Source organism: Melopsittacus undulatus, chromosome 3 (genome assembly GCF_012275295.1).
Source record: "Melopsittacus undulatus isolate bMelUnd1 chromosome 3, bMelUnd1.mat.Z, whole genome shotgun sequence".
NCBI lineage: Eukaryota > Metazoa > Chordata > Aves > Psittaciformes > Psittaculidae > Melopsittacus > Melopsittacus undulatus.
Window position 1 is genome coordinate 83,539,624 of NC_047529.1, and position 24,305 is coordinate 83,563,928.

The 24,305-nt window shown below is 37.4% G+C and overlaps 1 protein-coding gene across 1 annotated transcript in view; it reads right to left on the reverse strand.

Moving 5' to 3' along the window:
• Window positions 1-24,305, reverse strand: part of PRKN (parkin RBR E3 ubiquitin protein ligase) — a 491,539-nt gene that overhangs the window by 284,793 nt on the left and 182,441 nt on the right. Inside the window, exon 6 of the mRNA XM_031049876.2 lies at window positions 7,071-7,207. Within this exon, the coding sequence (XP_030905736.2) occupies window positions 7,071-7,207 (137 nt within the window). The remainder of the gene's footprint in view (window positions 1-7,070; window positions 7,208-24,305) is intronic.

Here is a 24,305-nt window from a genome sequence, read left to right on the forward strand (position 1 = left end):
GAGGACAGAAAGCAGTCGTCATATTCCCTGAAAAACTTCCAAAAATTTTAAAAATAAGTGGGCAATTTTGTCAACAAGGCTCTCTATTTGTGCTGTATAGGGCTATGCTATTTGCTCAGGGTGCATACAGTCTTACAGAAAAAAATCATTACCCATCTTAGCATGTTGACCAAGAGTTACAAAAAGTTAAAAGAAGGGTAATTTGAGGAATCTATTTTCAAAACTTAAGAGGTGAAAAAGAATCAGAGATTGGTTTGGGTTGGAAAGGACTTTAAAGGTCATCTAGTTCCAAACCCCCTGCCACAAGCAACTTCCACTAGACCAGGTTGATCAAAGTCCCATCCAGCCTTGCCTTGAACACTTTCAGGGATGGGGCAACTTCTCTGGGCAACCTGTCCCACTGTCTTGTCACCCTGACAGTGAAGAACTTCTTCCTTATAATTAATCTAAATCTCCCCTCTTGTAAAGTCATTTCCCTTGTCCTATCACTACAAGCTCATCTATGAAGAATCCCTCTTCAGCTTTCTTGTAGGCCCCCTTTAGACACTGAAAGGCTGCTATGAGGCTTCCACACAGCCTTCTCTAATCCAGGCTGAATAGCCCCAACTTTCTCAGCCTGCCTTCATATGGGAGTTGCTCCAGTCCCTTATCATCTTCATGGCCCTCCTCTGGACTTGTTCTAACAGTTCCATGTCCTTTTTATGTTGCAGACATCAGAGCTTGACACAATACTCCAGGTGGGGGCTCACTAGTGCTGAGTAGAGGGAGAGAACCGCCTTCCTCAGCCTGCTGGTCATGCTTCCTTTGATGCAGCCCAGCATACAGTTGGCCAGCTCACGCTGAGCTTCTTGTCAACCAACACCCCCAAGTCGTTCCCCTGAGTTGCTCTCAATGCATTCTCTGCCAGCCTGTATTTGTGCTTGGGAGTGCCCTGACCCAGCTGTAGGACCTTGCATTTGACTTTGTTGAACTTCATGAGGTTTGCACAGTCCCACCTCTCAAGCCTGTCAAGATCCCTCTAGATAGTATCCCTTCGCTCCAGAGTGTTGACCACATCACAGCTTGGTGTCATCAGCAAACTTGCTGAGGTTGCACTCAGTCCCACTATCCACACTGTCAACTAGAACTGTCACCACAAATGCTCTGAAAACTGCAATTGCTTGTTTATTGATTCCTCAAAGTAGAAAAAACCTTTTCTAAGTTGTACAATATACAAGGAAAATAAAAAGCATTTCTCCAGCATCTTACAACTGCTTTTGTATTGCTCAGATATATCAAACCAACAAGAAATTACAAAAAGTTTATAGCTGCCAAGAATTTAACAATCCCTCCCCCCTAAATATTCAACTTCAGGAGCACTTTGAAGAACTCCATAAAACTGCAAATATGTGTGGTTTCAATCCCTTTTATTTTATTCCTCTAATAATCACTAATATTTCCTTCATTTCTGATTTCCTAAGTTACTTCAAATATTTTTTTAAGCAGGGCTATTGAACAGAGATTTCAGAAAGTGTTGATCTATTGAGGCTTCACAGCAGGTAAATCTTATTGCTTGTACTAACCAGTACACTCTTCCATTTTAGGCCTCACTAAACTATGCCTGCTTCCTCACTGCCTTCTTGAGAAGGCTCTGTCATAGATCACTGACCTTCATATTAAAACCCCTTGCACACACAGACTTCCTAAATTTAATAGAGATTTTGTCTGTAATAGAAAAAAATCAAACATACTATTTGGAGTTATCAAATCAAATACAGTTTTCCTCCTCCCTTTTACATGCAAAGTGCTTAGCCTACCTGTTTATTCTCCCCTTTTCTTTTTGGGTATTATGAATTTGAAAGATGTTTCAGATCCACCACTGCATTGACATCCTTCACAGGAATAACAAGATAGTGTTATTATACAGATATCATGTAATGGGATAAGGAATTTAATCTTAATATATATGCCTCCTTAATCAGTCCCCAGAAGCTTTCTTTCAATGGAACACGGCTCTCAAGGCAATTTATTATTCTTTAAAGCTTTAGTCCTTTTTATTAGCAGTTCTATACACAAACTGGTGGTAACTTCACTTATTTATTTATATATCTGTGTGGTAAAATCAGATTACTTCCAGACACAACAGGGTTTTGCAGTCATCAGGAGAACCACATCTTTTATCTGGATTCCTTTAAAATACATCATGCATATGATTACTAAGAAATAAAGTGATGCAAAGACATTTTGCAAAGTGCCTACAGCAGTGTAAAACCTTGCCTTTCCTTGGCCTCACCACCTTTTCTTCTACCAAAGATCTGTGGAAGTTTATTTTACCCTGGGGACCAAGACCTATAATGCTGTAATGTTATTTTAAAAATGAAATGGTGTTCATAAGAACAGCATGTGTTTAAACGGGCTAATACATTTAATATTTGTATACAATTCCTGCTTTGAGGTAATGTTATGAGATTCTTTGCTCTGCACAGTAACTAAATAACCATAAATGATCTTTCATGCATATGCAAATCTATCCCTCTAAGCACCTTATTAATTATTTCAAAGATACTTGGAGGTCACCACTCATGGAAATTTCTATGCATGAAGCCTCATTAGTACAAGACACCATACAGAGAGATGGGATAGATTTTTGCTGCCATTTAGCAAGGGCAGAGGGAGTAAAATCTGTAACGTTTGCTTTTTTATTTTAATGACCAATGAAATCCAGCCAGCTCCTATCTATAAGTCCTTGCTTGGAGCTGATACAATGGGCTTGAATCTTGGGGCTTCTGTTACACTACTCTGAACAGCTAATCCTATCAATGCACCAGTTATCATGCTCAGAACCGCAGTTCTCAACGCTGGCTGTTCTCAGCTGGAGTACCGCTGCCTGGCAGCATTAGCAGCTAAGCACTAAGGAATTAATGTTCTTCTTCTAAAAATTACAGCAATGACACATTTTGCGTTGGAACAAAGTGAACCTATGGAATTATCAAGGTGATATATCACAGCTCATCAGCTGAGATGATAGCCTTCTTCTAAGCATGTATTATCTCCTGCTTAACTAGGCCACATAATAGAAATCAAAGAAAAGCGAGGATATAACCATACAAAATACCTGAACGCAGTAAAAAAAAAATTTATCTTCTGCTATATCTGTGCCAGGAAGCACGAAACTGAACCTACTTGAGAAGCATTGTTTATCTGAAATCCCTAGATCCTTTCCAGCTCAAGTTATCATACACATGTGATGATAATGCTGATCTTGTCTGTCACTGTGACCCTTTGCTGTAGCAGCTGCTGCTTATTTTTATTCTGTTGTGTGTGGTGCTTTCACCTCTAGATTGATCCAATAAAAGATATTAAAAACTTGCTATGTTGGTACATTCCCTTGATAAAAATCAGGAACAGTGAGTCAAATGTTAACAGAAACTTCAGGCTATGTTCATTATGTGATATCTATTTTTGAAAAACACAAGAATGAAAGGAACTAATTGGAAGTGCAAACAATTTAAATAGACTTACTTACAAAACCAAACCCTCCTGTACAGTTCTAGGGCAATGTGCGAACATATGCCTTGAAGAAATGGGGTAATTTTTAAGGAAATCTGCTCTTACCTAAAAATGGAAAAGTAAAATAATTTTTACAAAGTCCAAAGTCAGAGTATTAGAATTTTCTATTCAAGACACCATAAATGCTATTTCAGTATTAGTCCGTGATGTTTAAAAATACACGTAAAAATATAGACTGTTTTGATCTGTCTGTGTAACATGGTCACCTACCATGACATGAATCTCATTACAGTAAATACAACTTTGTTTTGTATTCCTTTTAGAAGCAGGCTCAAATCAACATCTAACCTTTCTACAAAGCTCAGGTCTAATACCTTTTGCTCTGAGTCATGCTCTGTCAGAGATAACATGTATTAAACCAACATTGACACAGTAAGAAAGAGAAGTCTTTTCTCAGCATGTCCCATGATGTTCATTCTTGTCAAGGGAATTCATTTTAGGCTTCAACTAAGGCAATTAGAAAAAGTTGTGTCAACAGTGCTTTACCATCCTCACATGCAAATGCAAACCTGAAAGTGTAGTTGCAAAAATTAAGATTGCAAACTGCAGACTGCAAAAAATGCTATCTTATACTATTCAGTAGGAATGCCAAGATAAGTGAATAAGAAAATAACAGGATACCATTAAAATGTTTCTCAATTGAACACATTGCTGAGGAAAGCCACTAGATCCATAGCTATGAAGCAGGCTTAAATCCTCTGCAGCTGAACAGTAAGAAAGAAGGGGTTGGCAACTCATGCATTACTCTTCTTCACAGGTCTGATGCGACCTCAGACTCATAACTTTCTCAAAAAACAAAGAACAGAGAACAGTTATTGGTTCCTAACTCCAATGTAACCTAATTCTAGAAACAACCAATTTTCTTGCATACCAGAACATAGCTGCAGAAATGAATCACCAAAGTTATAACAGCACTGCTTAAATTCTTCATCCTGCAAAGCACTCTGGAAGGTAATGCTTACAAATGCCTTTTTTGATACAGAACTGATAACACAGCAAACTGATGGAGGTGGAAATCAATTTTAGGTTTAGATGGAATATTATTTAAAACTGCTGAATACTCATACATTGTGACTGAGAATCTCTCCAACACAAAGCATGCCATCACAGTATAATGTCAATACTTCTTAAAGATAATCAGATTGGCTCTGAGCAAGCACATATGCCTAGACAGCACCACACACCACTGTGCAGAGACACCAGCACAGATCTCAAAGTAGTATTTACCTTGTCAGTCCTCATCAGCCTACCAGAAGTGTCAAAGGGCCCATAATATGTGCTATACTGACACAACTATATTTCCTTCCCTTCAGCATTACAATTCAGCTTTAGCTCTAGAAACTGTACTGCACAGCAGGGCACTACACTGTGCCAGACTTAAACTATGGCCTCCACTGGCACAGGACAGCACCTCTGCAGAAATTTTTCTAAGAAACTTTCTTACTAACAGGAGATCAGAGAGAAAATGTATCAGTCATAGTATTATTATTATTACTACTACTGCTATTAGTACTACCTTAATGTATAGTATTTTAAAAACAACTTTCTGATTTGGGGAGTCCTGAAACTTTTAGAACTTCCATATTTAGCTATTTTAACACTTAAAGTATAACACAGCTAAGGCTAGATTCACAGCAGCAGCTGCTTTTTCATTCCCACAGCTGAACACTATCTCACTTGAACAGCAGAAGTACCGTTCATCTTTGCGCATCCTTTACAATATTACTTTCTCAGGCCAAGCAAATGTCTTTCTCACCATGCAAAGACTGAAATCGCATCTCTGAGCATCTCACTCCATCTTCCCCTCATCCCATACCTACTCTGTTTCTGCTGCTCAATTCCCATAGTGTTCAACACATAGAGCAGAGAAAAAAATTAACCTGCTACCACCAGGCAGGGCTAAAAACTTTTGCAAACTTCTTAGTCTATTCTTTGAGGAAAAAAAAAAACACAGACAAAACTTCAGAACAGAAGTAGAGTTAATTAGAGTTGTAAAATACATACAAAAGTCCTAATACAAGTTTTGTGGAGCACAACTAGCAATGGGTTTACAGAGAGAAGTTGTGTAAGAGTCATTAGTTTAACATAACAGCCTAAACTGGAGGAAACTATGATGCTAGCCATGGCAGCAAGGAGGCTCACAAGAAAGGAGAAAGATGAGTTGCTTGCCGCACCACTGGAACAACTACTCAGGGAGCTAAAAAGAAAAGAGGAAGAGAACAGATAAAAAAAAAGAGGGGGAAAAAAGGATGAATCCATCTCAAGTAGCTGATTAATTTGTGTGGGAGCAGAAAATGGATTAACTTTTGGAGAAGCAAGGAGGGAGGCTCAGCGTACAGACTGCCACACAGTACACACAGTACTACAGTAATGTCAAGGTCAAGGAGAGAGAACTGGGTATAAACGTTAGGGTTAGGGTTAGGTTAGGGTTAGGGTTAGGTTCCTGTCAGGTTCTTTATGACAAAATTTCTTACACAAGGTTATAAAGTGTTTCGTGCAGTATGAGATTAGTGTGTAAATGCAGTAGCAGAGCAAACTGTTGGGGTGTAAGTAAAATGAGACCCGGAGAGACAGCACATAAACAGCAATTCAAGTGAAAGGTGATGACCATTGTTACATTGCTCCTGAAGCAATTAAAACCAAGTGAGTTTAACTGGTTTTTACTACTGTTCTTTCAATATCCTTAACACGTTCTCACAGTAAGTAAATGCCACTCTCCTAAGAAATTTTCTCTTTTTTTCTCCTGTCTAGTAACTTATCTAGCCATTCATGTAACCAGGCAAATCTGTTTTCTATTCAGTTTCTAATATGCTGGAAAATTATACAGTACTTGTGAGAAACATATAAGCACATGTTCAAATATAGCAACAGGAAAAATAAATTCAAATACATTTGTCCACAGCAAAATTTTTGAGAATTTGCAATGGAATCAGTTCTCAAAACATATCTTCAGGTTCAGTGTAAAACTTTATTTTGTTAAGTTAAACCATCTCCTACTCAGGTAGAACAGATAATCTACCATAAAGAAGATGGTAGATCTCATTTCATTCAATGACATTCAAGCTGACAATTAGTAGCAATAACTTCATCAACAGGAAGGCTATTTGAAATTCCTATTGGAGTCCTTTTTTTATTAGTACTTGAAGACAGGCCAAGAAAGCTAACACTTTACTTAATTTGAAAGTGGAAATGTGGAGGTCAAGGTGATATTTTTTAACCAGAGTGTAATGCTATCATCTGCTAGCACTTCGTGATTATAAAATTCTAATGTATAGAAAATATGCATCTGCTTTTAAAAGAAATGCCCTTTGGAATCCAGTTAATTCTGCACTTCACATGTCTAGGACGAAAGACTTCGATATTCAAATATTTTCTCCATGAAATTAAACAAGTCATATGAAAACAGTATTGTTCCACAGATATATTAAAAACTAATAGGTGATAAAAAAATAAATAAATATTGACCTGAAATCAAAATCACATTAATTAAAAACCAAAAAAAAAAATTAGTTTAAACATACCTACACAAGGGAGAGTATAGCCAAGCTCCGGGTCATGGATGAACTGGCGGTCATTCAGCATAGTCACACAATACAAGTGGAAACAGTCTAGGCAGATGACATGGCGATGCACACACTGGAACACAAGCACAGGGCTCCTGTTAAAAAAAAAAAACAAACAAACAATAAAACCAAAACCAAACAAAATCCAATTAAAATGATGAATAAGGATGGGATCAAATCCAAAAACTGGCCACATCCAGGAGAGGCACCACCTCCCAGTATTCTGCTCAGGACTAGGACACTGGAGGTGAAAGAAAAAATGAGTAGTTTAGGAAATATTACATACAGGTGAAATGTGCCTTCATGGCAGTCTGCACTGCAGGAACACCTGATGGGTTTGCTCTAATACAAGATAACTTCTGCTGATTACTGATGGGTGTACCTTAACTGTTAATTCTGAAACAACGACTATGAACGCTTTAATAAAGCACTGTTTGTGCTCTGTTATACTATACTGCTTGCTTATCTCTCCTTTTTGAAGAGTATTATCAACCTTGAGTACCAAAACTGGAAAAATTGAGACATGTATAAACTGAGAAAAATGCTGAACTTCTTTTATTTGTCTGTGGGCAAACAAACAAATGCGTTACATGTTAACATTTTTAGTAACTAGGAAGAAAAATAATTATTTTTAAAAGCAAAAGGACAAATTCTCACATATTCATGGTACTCCGTGAGACAGGTATTAAAATACAATAACAAATACAGTAGGACTTGTGATAAAAACATTAGAGTTAACAATACTCCTTTAGCTTCTATAAATCCTGCTAGACGATGTTTTGAAAACCCACTGAAATAGTAAATCAACAAGCCCTCAATGTAAGAATACAACTGCAAAATGTAATCGATAATAATTTCAGATACCGTATATATGCATTTAATCTCCCATGAAAATACGCTTTAGAGCTGCAAATACTATAGAATTCATGGCAGTGTGTTGGTATCTCCAAAAATACAATTTCTGTGTTTTAAGGATTTTGTTGAATAAAGCAGATTAGAAACTGAATTAAATAAAACCTCCCCATTAGTAATCCTTATTCGTTACCCACTTGCTGTTCTGAATGTAACAAATAATAATTTTTAAAAGACAGCTGTTAGGCAAAATGAGAAGCTGACCTATGTCATTTTAGCTCTGGGTGGTCCCAGAATCATTATAGAGAACTGGAGGAAAAGTTATCTTGTCCTTTGGGGCAAAAGTCCCCAGGGCTCACCAGATGAATGAAACCTTAACCAAAACAACCCAAATATTTCTTTCTGAAATGCAGATATAATCAAAATTTCATATAACTTTAATGGATACATCATTCTTAGGGTTAACTGCCCATTTTTATTCTTCAGTATCTGAGTATCCTTTTTAATTTAATGGGAAGCTCAAGGGATCTTAATTCACAATGCTTTTACTTTCACTTCAAAGACAAAACATATCTTACGTATAAGAACAGATCCACAACAGAAAACCATCAGAAGCTGAAAGTCTTAAAAAAAAAAACCAGTCCAGAAATAAAAATGGCATTATCAACACTTCCACCTAAATTGTAGGAAACCAAGACTGACAGCACTTCATTATGCCCATGAGTTGCTACTGTCAGTTACTAAAGTAAATTATTTTGTGACAAATATTTTTGCTTCTTAATATATTACAACTGTTTTAAAATAAATGCTCCATCTCTGGCAGTGTTTCAGGCCAGGTTGGATAGAGCCTTGGGTCATACGGTGCATGGTGAGGCATCCCTGCCCATTGGCAGAGGGGTTGGAACTACATGATCTTAAGGTCCCTTTTCAACACTAACCATTCTATTATTGTCTATAGTCCAGAAAAAGCACAGCTATATACCTGTACACTTAAAGTGCATTTTTAGGAACAACATTAATCTTCAAATGTGCTATCTTTTAACACTACCAAACTTGCAAGCAATGCACACGAACTAGCTATAACTCTAGGTTCTGACTCTGTCACAAAAAATCAGCTTAACCTTTCACAGCTATTATATTGTCTGCTAATTTTGCAACCCACAGTATCTGTAGCGTAAGGCTTTGAGAAACTCAATCTGTATGCAATGCAGATTTATTCAAACACATTTCGCATTGGAACAGTCACTGTATTTCAGCATTTTCAGATTTTGTATCAAAAGAAAGTACTTCTAGCTTAAAAGTGATACAGAAGTTTGGTCCCTAAGATCAGTAAAGACAAAGAGGTAGATTACATTCATAACGCCTGGATGAAACTAGTAAGTACCCATTTAGGATAACCCCAAGAGTTATTAATAGAAGACTTGCCTGCACCAAACACAATTTATTTTAGAAAGGAGTATTATGAAAATCAAAAAATTTGCCATATAATGTAACAAGGGCCCTTGCTCAATCTAACATAACAGTCTAGTAATGTAAGTCTGGTATATATTTTAGAAAGTATTTCATAGGTTCCATTTACATAATACATTTGGCTGAATTAGAGGCTTCATGAGAATAATATATAAGAAAAATGTTTCTCACAGCAAGGGATAAATTGGTCCTTTTTATTCACCAATTACGAATGTAACCACCTTTAAAAATTGAAAATCCAACATTACAACGCATCACAGAGAATTCCCATAATAAGTTGCTCCTGTGCTCTGATTTCTTTTCGTCAGCATTTTATCAGCATGCATTTACTTAAATGAGAAAGAAAGGAGAATCTAAAATGTTTCTCCTTCATGTTATTGCTGTCAGATATCTGTGTGGCACAACAGCAGCATAGCTGGAAGTGCTATATGGTCTACACACTCTTCTTTTTCCTGAGAAGCATCACACTGCAGACAATTCCCAGACTACAACAGTATACTAACTAAATAAACATACAAAGACTTGATCTTGTTTAGATAAAAAGCCCACTGTGAAATAAATCTCATGACAGTTATCAACATGCTGCGACTAAGCCCAGTGGCTATGAACGTGAGGGGCTACTTAGCATAAGGAATTATATGCAGACATAACAGTGGATTAACTGATGTATCTTTCAATGCCTGCTGAAGAAAAATGCGGGCTACTTGTCCCTTGCTTGGTCTTTATCCTTCTTATTTTGAAAAAAAGCTTTACTGAGTAAAGGTTAAACAGCACACCACGTATATCAATCCATTATTTTTTAGCAAATGTGAGTTGCCACAGCCTGAAGCACTTCAGAGCAAAGAATACCTCTAAGCCTGTAGAAATCTGTGAGAAACATGTTGGACAAATCTGTGAAACCCCCTCGGGGTCATTTCTAGGTGACAGTTGGATTTTTCTCACCTCAATCTCAAAATCTTAACCAAATAATAATAAAAAACCCTTAGCAGATGTCTATAAGGCTGCCTTGCTGGGATTACAGTCAGCGCAGCAAAAACAGCCATTTGAGATTCATTTCTGTGCAGTAAATAAATCTGAATGGACACAGCTATATCACAGCCTTTAACCCCACCTAGGAGTGCTATATTTATCATAACACACTTCTGCATTTCTAATACATTTTTCCATGTTGGCAGTCTTCCTGTACTTCAAAAGGCTCTCCAAGTACCATGAAATAATTTCATTTATAAACAAATTTCTGTGCCATTCCTTAAGCAGCATTCAAGCAGTTTTGGCTCTACCCATTCACCAGAACAAAGTTACAATGCCTAATTACCCAAATTATTCATCTATTACATCCTCCTCATAGAGCTGTTACAGGAAGTGTTCTAATTCATACAAAGCTGGTGGCACATGTGGTTTTCCTGTCTAATGTGTACAGTCCACAGTCTTATGCAAAACTACTGAAAGAATTGCCCATTTATGATGCTTTAAGTGCATGGTTTTCTTATCATGAAAATACTTCCAAGTACCTCCAGTATAGAGCAGATTAAATTCCATTAGAAAGATGCTACTAATTATATAAAATATAAATATAGAAAGCACAGAAAAAAAATCACAGGGATTTCTCTTTTAGAATTGAGGCTGTTTGAAGGAAAGCATAGTAACAAATCCTGCCTTTTAATGAGCAATACGCTATTAAGGGTTTTAGAAACAGTGACCTAGCAATTGCAGACAACCTGCAAATAAGAATGCAGACCTCTAATTGTTTAGACAAGGGTAGGTATGTGAAATGGGTATCTAGACTTTACAATAAAAAAGAAATAATGATAAAGTACTAAGAAATCTCACAGTTACTAGTTTGCAATCAAGAACCCGTATTTCAAGGACTTTTAGGAACACACAGTAAGTACATTCCTGCCTTCCCTTCCCTAAGGGATGAAAATAAATCTTTACAGACTGTGCCAATTAAAAAAACCCCAGTATTATATAAATACAGTATTCTCAGAAAACTGACACATTAAATCCACTAAAACAACCAAAACAAATTCGGTTTTGTGTCTTTGATCACTTGCCACACAGCACATCAAAGGTCATAAGGTGAAGGTTATGAACAGCATGAGACATCACTGTGCGAGCTTACCTTTTCTGGCTGCTCTTCTGTATAAAAAATGTATTCTGACCCACAGCTGTTAACTTAAAGGGGCATTGGCAAGTGAAAACTGACCTACTTTCTCCTGTATTATGTTACATGTTTTCCTCTAAAATGTGCTTTCATGTTTCTTATTTCTATTGGAAAGCAGCACCGTGAGGCCAGAACCCAGGAACAGCCTTACAGTAATAAACCAGACTATAAGAGGGAAGAAGAGGCACACTTTAAATTAGCACTCATCATGGCAAGTGCTCTTTTCACCAGCGCTCCTGTTAACTCTATTGTTAATGGCTTTTTTTCGTGCTGTGGAAGTGACACACATTATTGCCTGTAAGATCTGTGATCACTGTGCCAGGCAACAGCATCTGCCTCCTGACAACACAGGCAAAGGAATTCAATGTCACATGTACTGGTACATTCATATGAGCACCCAGCATTAAATATGTGCTATGCCTGCTTGCTCAGACATGCCTTGTCTGAGCTCCATCTTCAGACAGAATAACTACTGTTGGCACTAACAGCTGAATCCTATGATATTCAGGAATGGCCAGTAATTAGGCTGGAGAAGAAACTTTTCCTGTAATCTATCAGATTAGCTGTCTACAGCACTCCTCTGCACAGCAAATAACTGATAAATCAGTCATGCTTTGAAAGGAGATCAGAAGAACCTGCTCCTTTCCCTTCATCTGTGCTTTTAAAACCAATGTAATGCTCCATTGGAGAGAAAAGGAAAGACCTCAGTAATGGAAAGAAATGATGACAAATGAAGCAGCTCATTAAATTGTCCTAACCCAAGCCCCAATGCCAGTTGACAGTGGAAATACAAGAACAACTAATAGGACCAACCTAAGTGTGGAAAGTCTTTGTTTTTCATAGAGCGTGGAGGACTTTGCATGGATGTGACTCTTCAGTGCTTACTGGTCCTTGGATATTGGTCCACTCTATTCCTCCCTGCAATCCTCTGGGAGCTCAAGGATTGCCCTGGCATAGGGCTCATGCTTTTTTTTCCACACATATATAACTGCACTCAGTAGAACACCAGCAATAAGACTGTAATTATCAGTAAGAACACAGCAGAGCAGCCTCCATAAATGTTAACTCAGAACCTTTATAGCTTGCTGAGCACCAGCTTACTGTGAATGGATCCATCAATACTGGCTCTTTAGCATGCAGTGATCTACTAAAGCCTTTGTCACCAAAAGGTGGCAAATACTTCTTTCACCCTCCCATGGATTTCAGTTGGCTCACAGCAGACTTTCCTCTCCCCTGAGGCAGCACCCCGCCTTCAGCATCACAGGCAAAACTGCTATTATGGGCAGTCCACACCAGCCACACACTCCATTTTGCCCAGAGCCTCCCTTTCACAGGCTCCTAATTTACTGTTTAGAGATACTCAACTTATACATACTAGAGACATGCAGTAAGAAGTCAGCCTAGTTTGGTTTTCAGAAAAGGAAACCAAAACCATAAAACCCCCAAAACCCAAAACCATTAGCGAGGTAACCAATGAAGTTGGGAGAATGATGTGATATCACAACAGGAGGAGGAAGGTCTAATTGCATCTGCACAAGCACTACCATGCAATTCTTCAGTAATTAAAAATGAATGAAGCCAAAATGCCTTTGCACCCTACTGACCTCTTATTTCCCTGACTGGTTGCTGAGGATCCCATTGATTTCTTTCAAGGACTTAAACTTTATTTAGTCTTAGTCCCTACATCTATGTTAGTAAAATTAAATTTGTCAGCAAATGTTTTTATGCCACTGGGATTCAGTTGTCTATGTTCTTAAATTGTTAAAATGGGTCCCAGCATGGTTTTAAGCTTGCCAAATTGCTAGTCCCAAACAGCTTCTGGGCACAGTCCAGGGTTTACCATGTGCTGTCTCCAACAGGCAACAGTAAGCTGCATGTGGCCACCCTGCTTTAAAAACTAAGAGAGTTTAATAGTACAAATTTACAGTAGAAGAGCTTTATTCTGGGACACTTCTCTTAACCCCGAAACTTACTGAATTATTCTCTTTCTTGATTTTAGATTCACTCCTCCATTTACAAACCAAACCTTTTAAGACTGCCTGTGAAAATTACCCTGTATGTAAACACACTGCACAGAAGAAAAGTTTCCCAACACAAAAGACAAGACAGAATCATGACATCTTTCAGATTTCTTGTGGATGCTGAAATCCCTGAAAAGACAAAAGTGGAAAAAAATATTGGGTATCATCTTAACGGATGCTGTCACATTATCCTCTTTGTTCCCTGGGGCTCCAGGAGGGACTATGACTGTTGGACACAGCATCTTTCACTGTGTAAACTTCAGTTATCCCTTTAGAATGTGTTTCTTAACATGTATAGAAGAACAGATGACTGGAAAACAAGATAAGGTAGAGAAGGGGAGGGAAGAGGAAGAAAAAGGAAAGATGCAAGAGGAGAAGGAGATACACCAGCTGTGTCACTTCTATTTTCTCCTAGAGAATTATCTTTTACCACCTTGTTTTATGGTTTTCCTCATCTTCCTTGTCAAATATGAATATTCAGTTTATATGTTCATCCAAACAATAGCTTGAGGGTGCTTCCCATTAAATGACTCTTCAGTCTCAACCAAAAATATTATTTTTATCTTAGAAACAAAAACACCCTCAAGTTACTGTTTTATTTCTTTATAGAAACCCCCCTTTTCCAACTTATTATCATCATAATTTACAGATAACATTTACCCTTTCTTCCTCAAGGCAAATACCTTACCATAAATGTCAAGATGCAGTTATCTGAGAACACTTTCTACATCAGCACCTCCAGTCAAAGGGAAGAAGAACACGCTTTGGGCTAGCAAATCTTACTGAATGCATTTTGACTTTTTAAGTGTACAAAGCAGTTAATTCCCCTTATTAGTCTAAAGGAAATGGTTTACAATGTCCACCAGAAAATTGTTCTAACAGTGAGAATGCCTTGGTTATGCTATTTTTCTATACTGCTTACAAAAACTATCATAAGATATTCATATTGTGATTTTTCTTTTTTTCTGATCTTTCTATGGCCCTTGCCACAAGTGTGGAATTTAAATGCCCAGCACCCATACAGCTCTATGCTTAAATTTCATTTGCCTTCTCCGTCTTTATCCCTACATATCAACTTCCATTAATTGCACAAAAGAGTAAATGGAACCAACTTTCCAATAAGAACCCCCCCCAAAAAAAGAAAAAACCACACAGGTAAAAAACAGGCATTATTACAAGGTTTGAGAAGTATCAATTCTGAATTTTTAATTGAGAAAAAAAACCTAAACCAAAACAAAATTTTGCACAAAATTCAAGATTTTTTAATTTCTAGAGATTAAACTCAACTCAGAAGAAGATTCTGGAAGCGCAAATAATTTTATGTGCCTATTTCCTGTTTAATCTCAGTGTACATTTTCATTTTGTACATTTTGTACCGCCTGCTTAGAGGCTGGCTTGTCCTCTTTGTGTCTGTTCTTTCAAGGAATTACAGGATATATCAGAACTCAGATAATTTACTGTTCTTTGCAGAGAAATGTTCAGGAAAAATCTTTTCCCATTTATCCACCTGACCTAATAATCTGTGCAACACCTAAGAAGACTGACATTCATCCAAATATAACTTTCTGGCTTTGTAGGACCGTTCAATTCCAGATCTTGATACTCAAATGATGCAAAGAGAAGAGTGAAAAACAATAAATAGGCACATGTGAGATTTATCATACTCCTCTGTTACACTCTCTGTTAGAAGTAGTAACCTGGTCTCAGTAGGGAGGACAGGATATAGGTAGAAACTTGATCCATAAAAACTAATTCTAAACAAATTTAGAAATATTAACAGGCATTTACTAAGGTTTCCTCTGCCTTCAATTTCCTTTTGACACATCTGTCAACATGCCATACTTACTGCATATGACCTAGGGTCTGCATTACAGTCTAGCTATCAGGAAAAAAAGGAGGTGTAAAAAGAACAAGAAAACAGAATGGAAAAGAAGCAATACAACATTTTTAACATACTCAAACACATTTAACATGTGACAGAATATCTTGATGTCTTGCAATCATCATGGATATCATCACTACTTCATTTCATGGTCTGCCTACATTCATTCACAGGCTGATTAAGGCATAAACTATAATAGACAAATCTTTCATTACAAATGGTGGATTTCTTCCATTACAATGGCAAAGATAATGTATTTGTACAGGAGTCCAAAAGCTGGTTTAGCCCTAAGAATCTGTACACCACTGAAAGGTGTCCAAGGAACACATTTGGACTCTGTGACAAACCGCTTTCTGCTCCTTGTTTTGTTCAGGGAACAAAGAGAGATACATCATTACTCAAAACATATTGATAAAATGAACAAGTGAGCATCACTTAATTAAAAATGTAAGACAAAACAACAAACATTTCTCAAAAGAAATCTATCTGAAGCTACTTCATTTTCTGTTTCAAATCACAGAACAGCACCTGAAATAAATGGCAATGCTATCTTATTTTAAATGGTATTTACTAATAATCATTGGAAATTAGATCACTCATCAATCTCTTTCTTCTCAGTGAAACATTCAAACTATTGTACTTTTTTCTAATCATCTGAAAAATTATATAAGAAAACAGTACTCTGGACTACATTTTTTTAGCCTTAAAATTTACTCTAAAGTTTTACTTGAAGTTTTTACACTCATAAGGGTTTAAGTTCGTGTTTTTTAAAAAAAAGACAGGACCTACTGAAATGCACCTACTTTCTTTCATAAGAAAAAAACCCTGAACTAGCAACAAACCACAACCAGAAAACAACAAACCAGGATACAGGGGAATGGCTTGATCGGATTTTGGTTTTTAATTTAGATGCTATGTAGAAATAACCTCTGGGATTAAGATTGTGCATGGTAAAGAAATAAACTTTTTTTAGGATGTTAGTAATCAAGAGAAAAGTGCATCAACTAGATTGCAGTCTACAGATACTATCAGATAAAATAAGGGGAAAAAAGAAGGAACAGAGAAATGCAGATTCCCTGCCTCAAATCTCTGCACCGCACTATCTTCAAGTAGAAAACCTTGAGAAATGCTATGTGAAAAAAATGTTTTTAAATTAGGGAGTCTCACTTCTTTATTCTGTTACAAAAAAATCTAAGCTCATAATGAATCATGTAAAACATTACTCAATTACACTGCTATCAAGTTCACATGTAACAATACTCAGAAATAAAATGTCAATAGATGATTGATATCTAATTTTCAAATATTTCTAATCCATCTGTTTTCTAGAATATATATATGATTTCTCTGCCAAATTCTAGTCTCATGAAGACAGAAACTTCTCTGGCAATGATGAAGAGAGCCTTGAAATTCAGTGATGAGAAATGGAGGGCTCATAGAAAATGCAGCTGTACAAATTACATTAACAAGTAGGGCTACTAGGAGTACAAACTTGTCTGAAGTCATACATCCTGCTCTCAATGTCATTTCATGTCTTTGAAAGTAGTTCATGCAAGGGATTAATTATTTCTTCAAGAGAAAGAGTGCTGTATTGTGCTCAGCCCCACTCATTTCTATACAGATGGACACAGCGCACACTTTGATTAGCATGAAAGCAATGACTGAAGCTGATAGGAATCTAGTGTTGCTTCTCTGAAGATACTACAGAAATGCATTTGGCTGAAGTCTGCAAAGTAGTAACTAATATTACAGCAACAAAAACGCACACAGGTCACTGACGGGGAAGTTCCCAAAATGGCTAACAGAAAAGTTAAGACTTGCACTTCTTTCCTAGGTCTGGTTCTTCTGTTTTCATTATAATCAACAGCTAAATTGTCACTGACTTGAGCTAACGAAAGTTTAGACTTACACTTTTTTGAATAAATACAAAGATATAATTCAATGTGAAAAATAATATCATCTGAAACTGACAGGGGCAGATCAGGTGTTTAAATGACATCGAAAAAATCTAATTGTGCAGCAGCGTACACAGAAAATTTGTTGGCATCTGTACACCTGCTTAATTTTACCTGGAAAACATTCTGCTTTAGCATTCATTGGACATCTTTGTATTTTTAAGTGGAAGAAGACAGAAAGTTCAGTTCTGAAATAAATCAGATAAAAGCTTAACTAGAATGTCCTTTTCTGTCAAAATAGAAGCTTTCCACCTTGTTCATCACTTATTCAGGAATTTGAAGGACTGGCTAAGGCCAGTATGCCTCAGTGCTATGCTCTACCTGACCTGATTTAGCACTCAGAATCACGGAGAACAAAGTTCATCAGCCTAATTAAAGCTGGAAGTGCAATAAGGCACCATTTTAATGATGGCTCAAGCTACTACCTACGCTGGGCTTTCCAACAGTTACATCTTTGGCTGCATAGGTACTGGAGCTGTCTGCCTCATTCCTCCTTTGTGGCAATTTCATAATCATCCCTTGGCAATGCACAGACTGGGAAGGAAAAAGAAAAAAAAAAAACAAACCAAAACAATGTAACCCTTGAAATGACAGCTATTAGAAATACTCAACAATCCAAGTGTCTGGATTCAGTTCAAAATTCTTCCAGAAACTACCAACCCCGTGAGCATGATAGATCCTCCAAAGAAAGTTCAGGCCAATTCTTATCTAAACCGGCTCTCACATTTCCCACTTGTACAACATACCAGTTATGCTTCCCATTCTCTCTTACATTAGCTAACCTGACATTGACCTGTTCAGCCATGCGTGATTCATCAGGTTTGCCTTCTGCTTCTAAACACAAGCTATAGAAGACAGCGGCCCTTGAACCCCAACCTGCTTTGGCAAAGTGTGATTGTCATGTGCCATCAGGAAGCTAGCAGTCTCCTGGAGCTCTGAATCACCACATTACATGTGCTGAGTTTACAATGCAGCCACTCAGGTTTTATAAACAGTGTCTACACAGGGTTTCAGTGTACTTGCGCAAAGGACCTTTTTATTTGAGGGTTGGCCTCGCTACAGACAGCCTTGTTACAAGGGGTGAAGTTTATCGGATTAGAAGCAACACTGTTAGTATTCAGGACACATTTCCAAGTGCGTATGACATGTCAGCTGCTTATATATCTTCCAATTCTGCTTCACATATTCCTTTTAAAGTTAAACATGAAGTGACAGAAGTGTAGAAATATCTGTGTCCTGCACTTTGTGAACATAACAGCTAAAAAAACCACCTTGACATGTCAGCTGACAACTGAAAAAATATCTCTGACCTCTGCTGAGGCATTCTGATTTTCTTAACATCAACTATTTGTAACAGAGAGAGGCATGAAAATACATAATCATGAACTACACAATTATATATATATATACATTCCACAATTATACATATATATAAATAAAGCATGAGGAATTTTATTTTAATGCCCCCAGATACAGCTCTGTCTTCTCTTTCTATGTCTGTACAACTGCCTATTCTACTTTACAGAGACATCCCAGAGAGCTAAAAAAAAACAGCTCAGTAGCTTATTTCATATATTTGTAGCTATTTTCTTTTAAAATGTATCTTCCTTCATCGTCCATTAACAGATACACCACTTTCAGCAGCTAGTTCTTCCATCATTTAAATAAACAGAGCACTCCCTGCAGCAGCTCCTTTGCTCCAGAATTAATTCCCTACTACTGTTTTTCCTCTCTCTGGCCTCAAGATGCCTTATTCAAGATGCCTCTAGTTCAACCTACAGTTATCGTTTCCATATCAAGGCTGGTGTAGCCACCCTGGGTTCCAGTGGGGCTAGGAATCTAGTGCAAGGAAAGAGATGACCCTCCCATGAAAGTGATGCTACATGACATTTTTCCCGTTAGCCTAAGTCTGCATTCTATATTTACTGTACAAACTCCAGTTTCTAGAAACAGAGGTAACAGCTATAGATTAATTTATGAAAAACACAGCACATTGTACATTGCCAAAGGATTTTTTCTTAGCATTACTCACATCTTAATTTTACATTCAATTAACTACCAAGAAGCTTTTGATCTTTTAATGTTCAATATTTGAGAAGTTATATGAAGACCTTTCATTCACCGAATAGCTGGATGATAGGGTTTATTATGCTTTAAATGCATGCTTTTAAAGAGCTGTTGTTCTTTAAAAGCCACACATGCTCTTCCCAATCCTGCACATGCTGTTAATTGTATGGAGGCATTTGTTTTGTACCTTGAAAGGTGAAGAGCTTCAGCAACCTTGTCAAGATTCTTATCTGTACTCAGAGGATGGGGCCTAATTTTAATCTTGCTTAGTCCTGCATTAATCAGAACTGACTATACGCTGAGGACAGTAAAACTGGTCAACTGTAAAAAAAAGTGGAAGAACAAAATTTTGTGGAAAACCAGATACTTGTAACTCTTTGCAGTATTTCTTCGATAATGGGTCATAATCAGAACAATGGGGAAATTGCAGTAAAAATGTCACTTCAATAAATAAAGTTAATGGAACAGTCTTAAAGAGACCAAAACCTTAAAAGTTGGTGGTTACAGGTAACAGCAGTGCATATTTCAAAGATAAAACAAAAGGAGGCCTATTATAAAAATCCTTGTCTTCAAATTGAGCAAACAAGCCACTTGATAAGTTTGATAAATGAATCCCTAGCCATTTAAACCATGTTATTTATTTTTCTTTTGGTATTTGTTACAGTTATTTGGATAGCTTTCTTATTATAAAATGTCATTATCGCTGTCTGTGATGGATATTTCTGAAAAGTCTAGCTAAGATGAAGCTAATGTGCCTGTTTCAGGGAAGAAAGTGCCTTCAAATGTTCTTCGAAGGCTCTCCATAATGCTCCATAATAGAGACTATACTTAATCAACCTGAAGACCAACCATGTGCAGTGCAATATATGGTTGCTAAGTGAAATGTATGAATGTGTAACTTCTTGACCAAAGGGGTAGAAAAGCTATGAGATGTTCTGAAATCAGGGGCTTTTGGAGATGTAAGGGCTGAAGGCAGCCTTGGCAGCAGTGCCTATGAGATGATGGAATTCTGGACCCTGAGAGAAGGAAGCAGAGCAAACCACAAGATTATAACCCTGGACTTCAGTAGAGCAGACTTCGTCCTCTTCAAGGACCTGCTTGCAAGAGTCCCGTGGCATAAGGCCCTGGAGGGAAGAGGGGTCCAAGAAACTGGTTAATATTCAAGGATCATCTCTTCCAAACTGAAGAGTGGTCCACCCCAATGCTGAAAGTCAGGCAAAAAATCTCAGAAGGCCTGCACTGATGAACCTGAGCTCATAGTAAAACTCAGACATAAAAAAGAAGCATACAGAAGGTGGAATCAGACTGCAATCCCAAACTGAACAGTGTGCATGAGGGATTCTAGACAACATACTGGTTAAACAGAAGAAAGTTATGGGAGGAGATTGTTTTATTTTGTTCATGTTGGCATCGTATATACTAATTTTAGCAAGCACAGTATCCTTTCCCTCCCATGAGAAACAAAACTGCTTGCAGGGCTCCTCTGTACCCTTGTTTAATCTGTGATACTGCAATTGGAATTTGTCACTATAGGAGCTACATCTGATGTTACAGCCTGAAGCAGAGCTAAACCAAAATAAACAATCTGCTCTATTCTGCTTAGACTAATACGACAGTGATGTAAACCCCAGCACAGTGGAAAATGCATACATGGGCTGCCACACTGCACACGTGCACATAAAACCAGCAACACAGCTCAGAAGTTTTATTACTAATACTAATGGGTGAAAGAAGACTTGCTTGGACTTTGGCTTTCCTATACAGCAGTATATTTTCTGTGTGTTAATGTGGAAAATATGCTTATTATTTCAAAAGGCCCTAGAAATTTTCTGCTGTACTGAGACAATATCTTTTTCTAAAAAAAAAAAAAATATATATATATATAAAGTTTAGTCAAGTGTTTGTGTTATTACAACTTGTGCAAAGTTATTAGGGTGGGATAGCTAAATGGGATTATTTTATCATAAATATCCCACAGTGACACAACTGTGCAAATATTTGTCCAATATCTTGTATCTGAATACAGTATTCATGCCAGCCTCTATGTCTCTCTCTCTGATTTTTGATTTAGGGTCTTTGGAGCTTTGCCAATCCTCAGCTGTTCATTCCAGTTGCACATACAGGCTCATTTATGCAGTCACACTGAAGCCCGAATATGGTTATTCCTTCTACTCAGGTTCACTTGATCAAGGAGGGGGGGGGGGGGGGGGGGGGGGGTAATGTGGAGAGAGGAAATGTTCTGTTAAATTCATCAGCTGGAATAGCTGACCTTAAATCTAGAGTCTTACACACAGTCATTTTTCCTTTTCTCTCTCCCCAAGCTAAGAAAGCCCTACAAAGGCAACTGACTGAGCAGGTCACATTCTTCTATAAAGATACAAAGAGGTTATCTTGTTCAAATAATTTTATTTCAGGAAAAAAAAAAAGGATGGAATAAAAAAGAAGGCAACAAGGTCAACTCAATAACACGACAGACTGTTTTCTAACTGCCTTGCTGTGTATATATTTTCAGCTCCAAAGACGCATTTTCACACAAAGCATTTTTTATAGAAAAAAGGCAAGAAAAAACAGCAACAACAATAAGAAAAATGTGAGTAAAGCAGCTCATGAAAGTTAAGGGACTACAAGCAAAAAAGCTCCTCTCTCCACATCAGGCACTATTTATATGGCATTAATGCAAGCTTTTCCATACAGTCCTGCCTGTGACCTCAGCCTTCCTCTGTAAAACCATTTTCACAAAGGAAATGAGGTTATCTAGCCTAAGTGATAGCTCAGGTCTTGTGTTCTTCTCACCATAGGCCCCTACATGAGCTGAGCTAAAGGGAACAGCTAAAACTTAAAATTAATACTAAGGAAGATACTTAAAAAGCAGAAGATACCCTCTTGCATTTTGCAGAGAAACGGCTGGCTTTTTACAAACACCCTGCTCTGCTTTCTTGCTTCTGCCTTGCTGATAACCCAAAGTGTGAATTGCTTGTTTTCCCTGTTGCTGCAGATCACCCGCTGGGTGCTGGCAAGGCAGAACACCGGTCTCACTAGCTACTTTTGATTGTGCCATGGGACCACAGAACTGCAATATTTGCAAGTTTAGAATTCCTCTTGATGTTTCAAATTCTTGCTTTAAGCAGCTTTTTCTACCACATCCTACTAACAAAGACATCATGCTTTGCTTGTACTTGCTTCTGTTCTGAAACTGTATCTCAGACTGAATCTGGGTATTTCCCAAAGTCTCCCTTCCCCCATTAAGGGAGCCTCCAGACAGCACAAATCTTCAGACATACCCCTAGATGGGGCTACTGTCCACAAATCGCTGCACTGGGAATACAAGTTCAATTCACCGAGCTCAAGAAACTGAAATTAAATACTGACTATTTATTAATCTCCTGCCCATTTATTAACCCCTCATCCTTCATACATATTTCTTTGGCCTAGGCTGGCACACGGCAGTGATCATATTAGAATCTTTAACTCTCTCTGATCCCTTTTCTACCATAAAATAAGAGCTATTTTCTAATCTCATAAAACTAGACAGAAAAAGGAAGAGCTAACAACTGCTTGGAGAAAGCTCTGGATGCTTTCAGCTTAGCAGCAGCCAGCAAGTGATGCAGGGACAATTGTGTCATGAAATCCTACACCGAGATATTTCAACAAGATATAATAATGTAGAAAACACCTAGGGGAAGCATATTTTAATTTTTCTGCTTAACTTACATGGCACATAACATCTTTCACATTTATTGCCATGCAACTTCTCTTTCATATTATTTTCTATTTTCAGCTTCCCACTTGTTCTAGCTGTTTGCAGCCAATGAGCATTACATATTGAAAAGCCAAAGCAAATACCTAGAAAACATGTTTAATACCCAAATAAAATAATTTAATGAATTCTTTGTGATTTTAGAAAGATTGAAAGAGTGATCTCACATACTAGTATGAGCAGTGATGATAGAAACAGATAAAAAATTACTTTGAATATTTACAGGTCCATTTCCACTTGATTGCTTCAGGGACACATCCTGTACTGACCTACACCCTTAAGTCATTTCCATTTACACTGAGAGTGCAACTCATTGTCATAAGAGTTGGATTTTTTTTTTTTACATTCATTATGTACTATGTAAGTGGACAAAAACAGGAAGAAAAGAATTCAGTCCTCTATGATTACTAGCTACTGTCAAAGTGATTTTTATGCTATTTCTTTCCATTTTAACTTGAAGACAGTGAGATTCTGCAGTTTGCTTCCTAGAACTAGTTCTAGAAATTTGAACATTCACCTTTCCGTAAAGGAAATTTATAGATGAGTTAGCAGTACTGCTGTATGAAAAGATGAAATGATTCCATGCTAAATAAAAAAGAAAAAGAAAGAAAAAAATGAAAAGGAATAAAGAGCATGCATAGTAGAACAAAGCAATCAAACAGAACTAGACAGAATAATTATAGATGTCTGAATAACACTCCAGATGGCATTTGGGCATCACAGTTAATAAGTAGGCTGTTTCAGGGGACCAGCATGTTAGCACATTATTGCAACAACTGGAAACCAGCAGCTGAAGCATGTCTGTCTGATTATCCAGGGAGCAGGCTACATGCAGCAGCCAAACCCAAGAAAAATACAGTGTCAAGATGCTTACTCTTATGACAGGTTCACGGATCAATTTTTTTAACGGTAAGGAAATGTTTAAAAGAAGCCATAATTAACAGCCATAGCTACCAGTAATTTCATGAGGAAGTGGTTTTAGGCCAGTTAATCTGGCCTAATGTTTGGGCATTCAGAAAACGTAT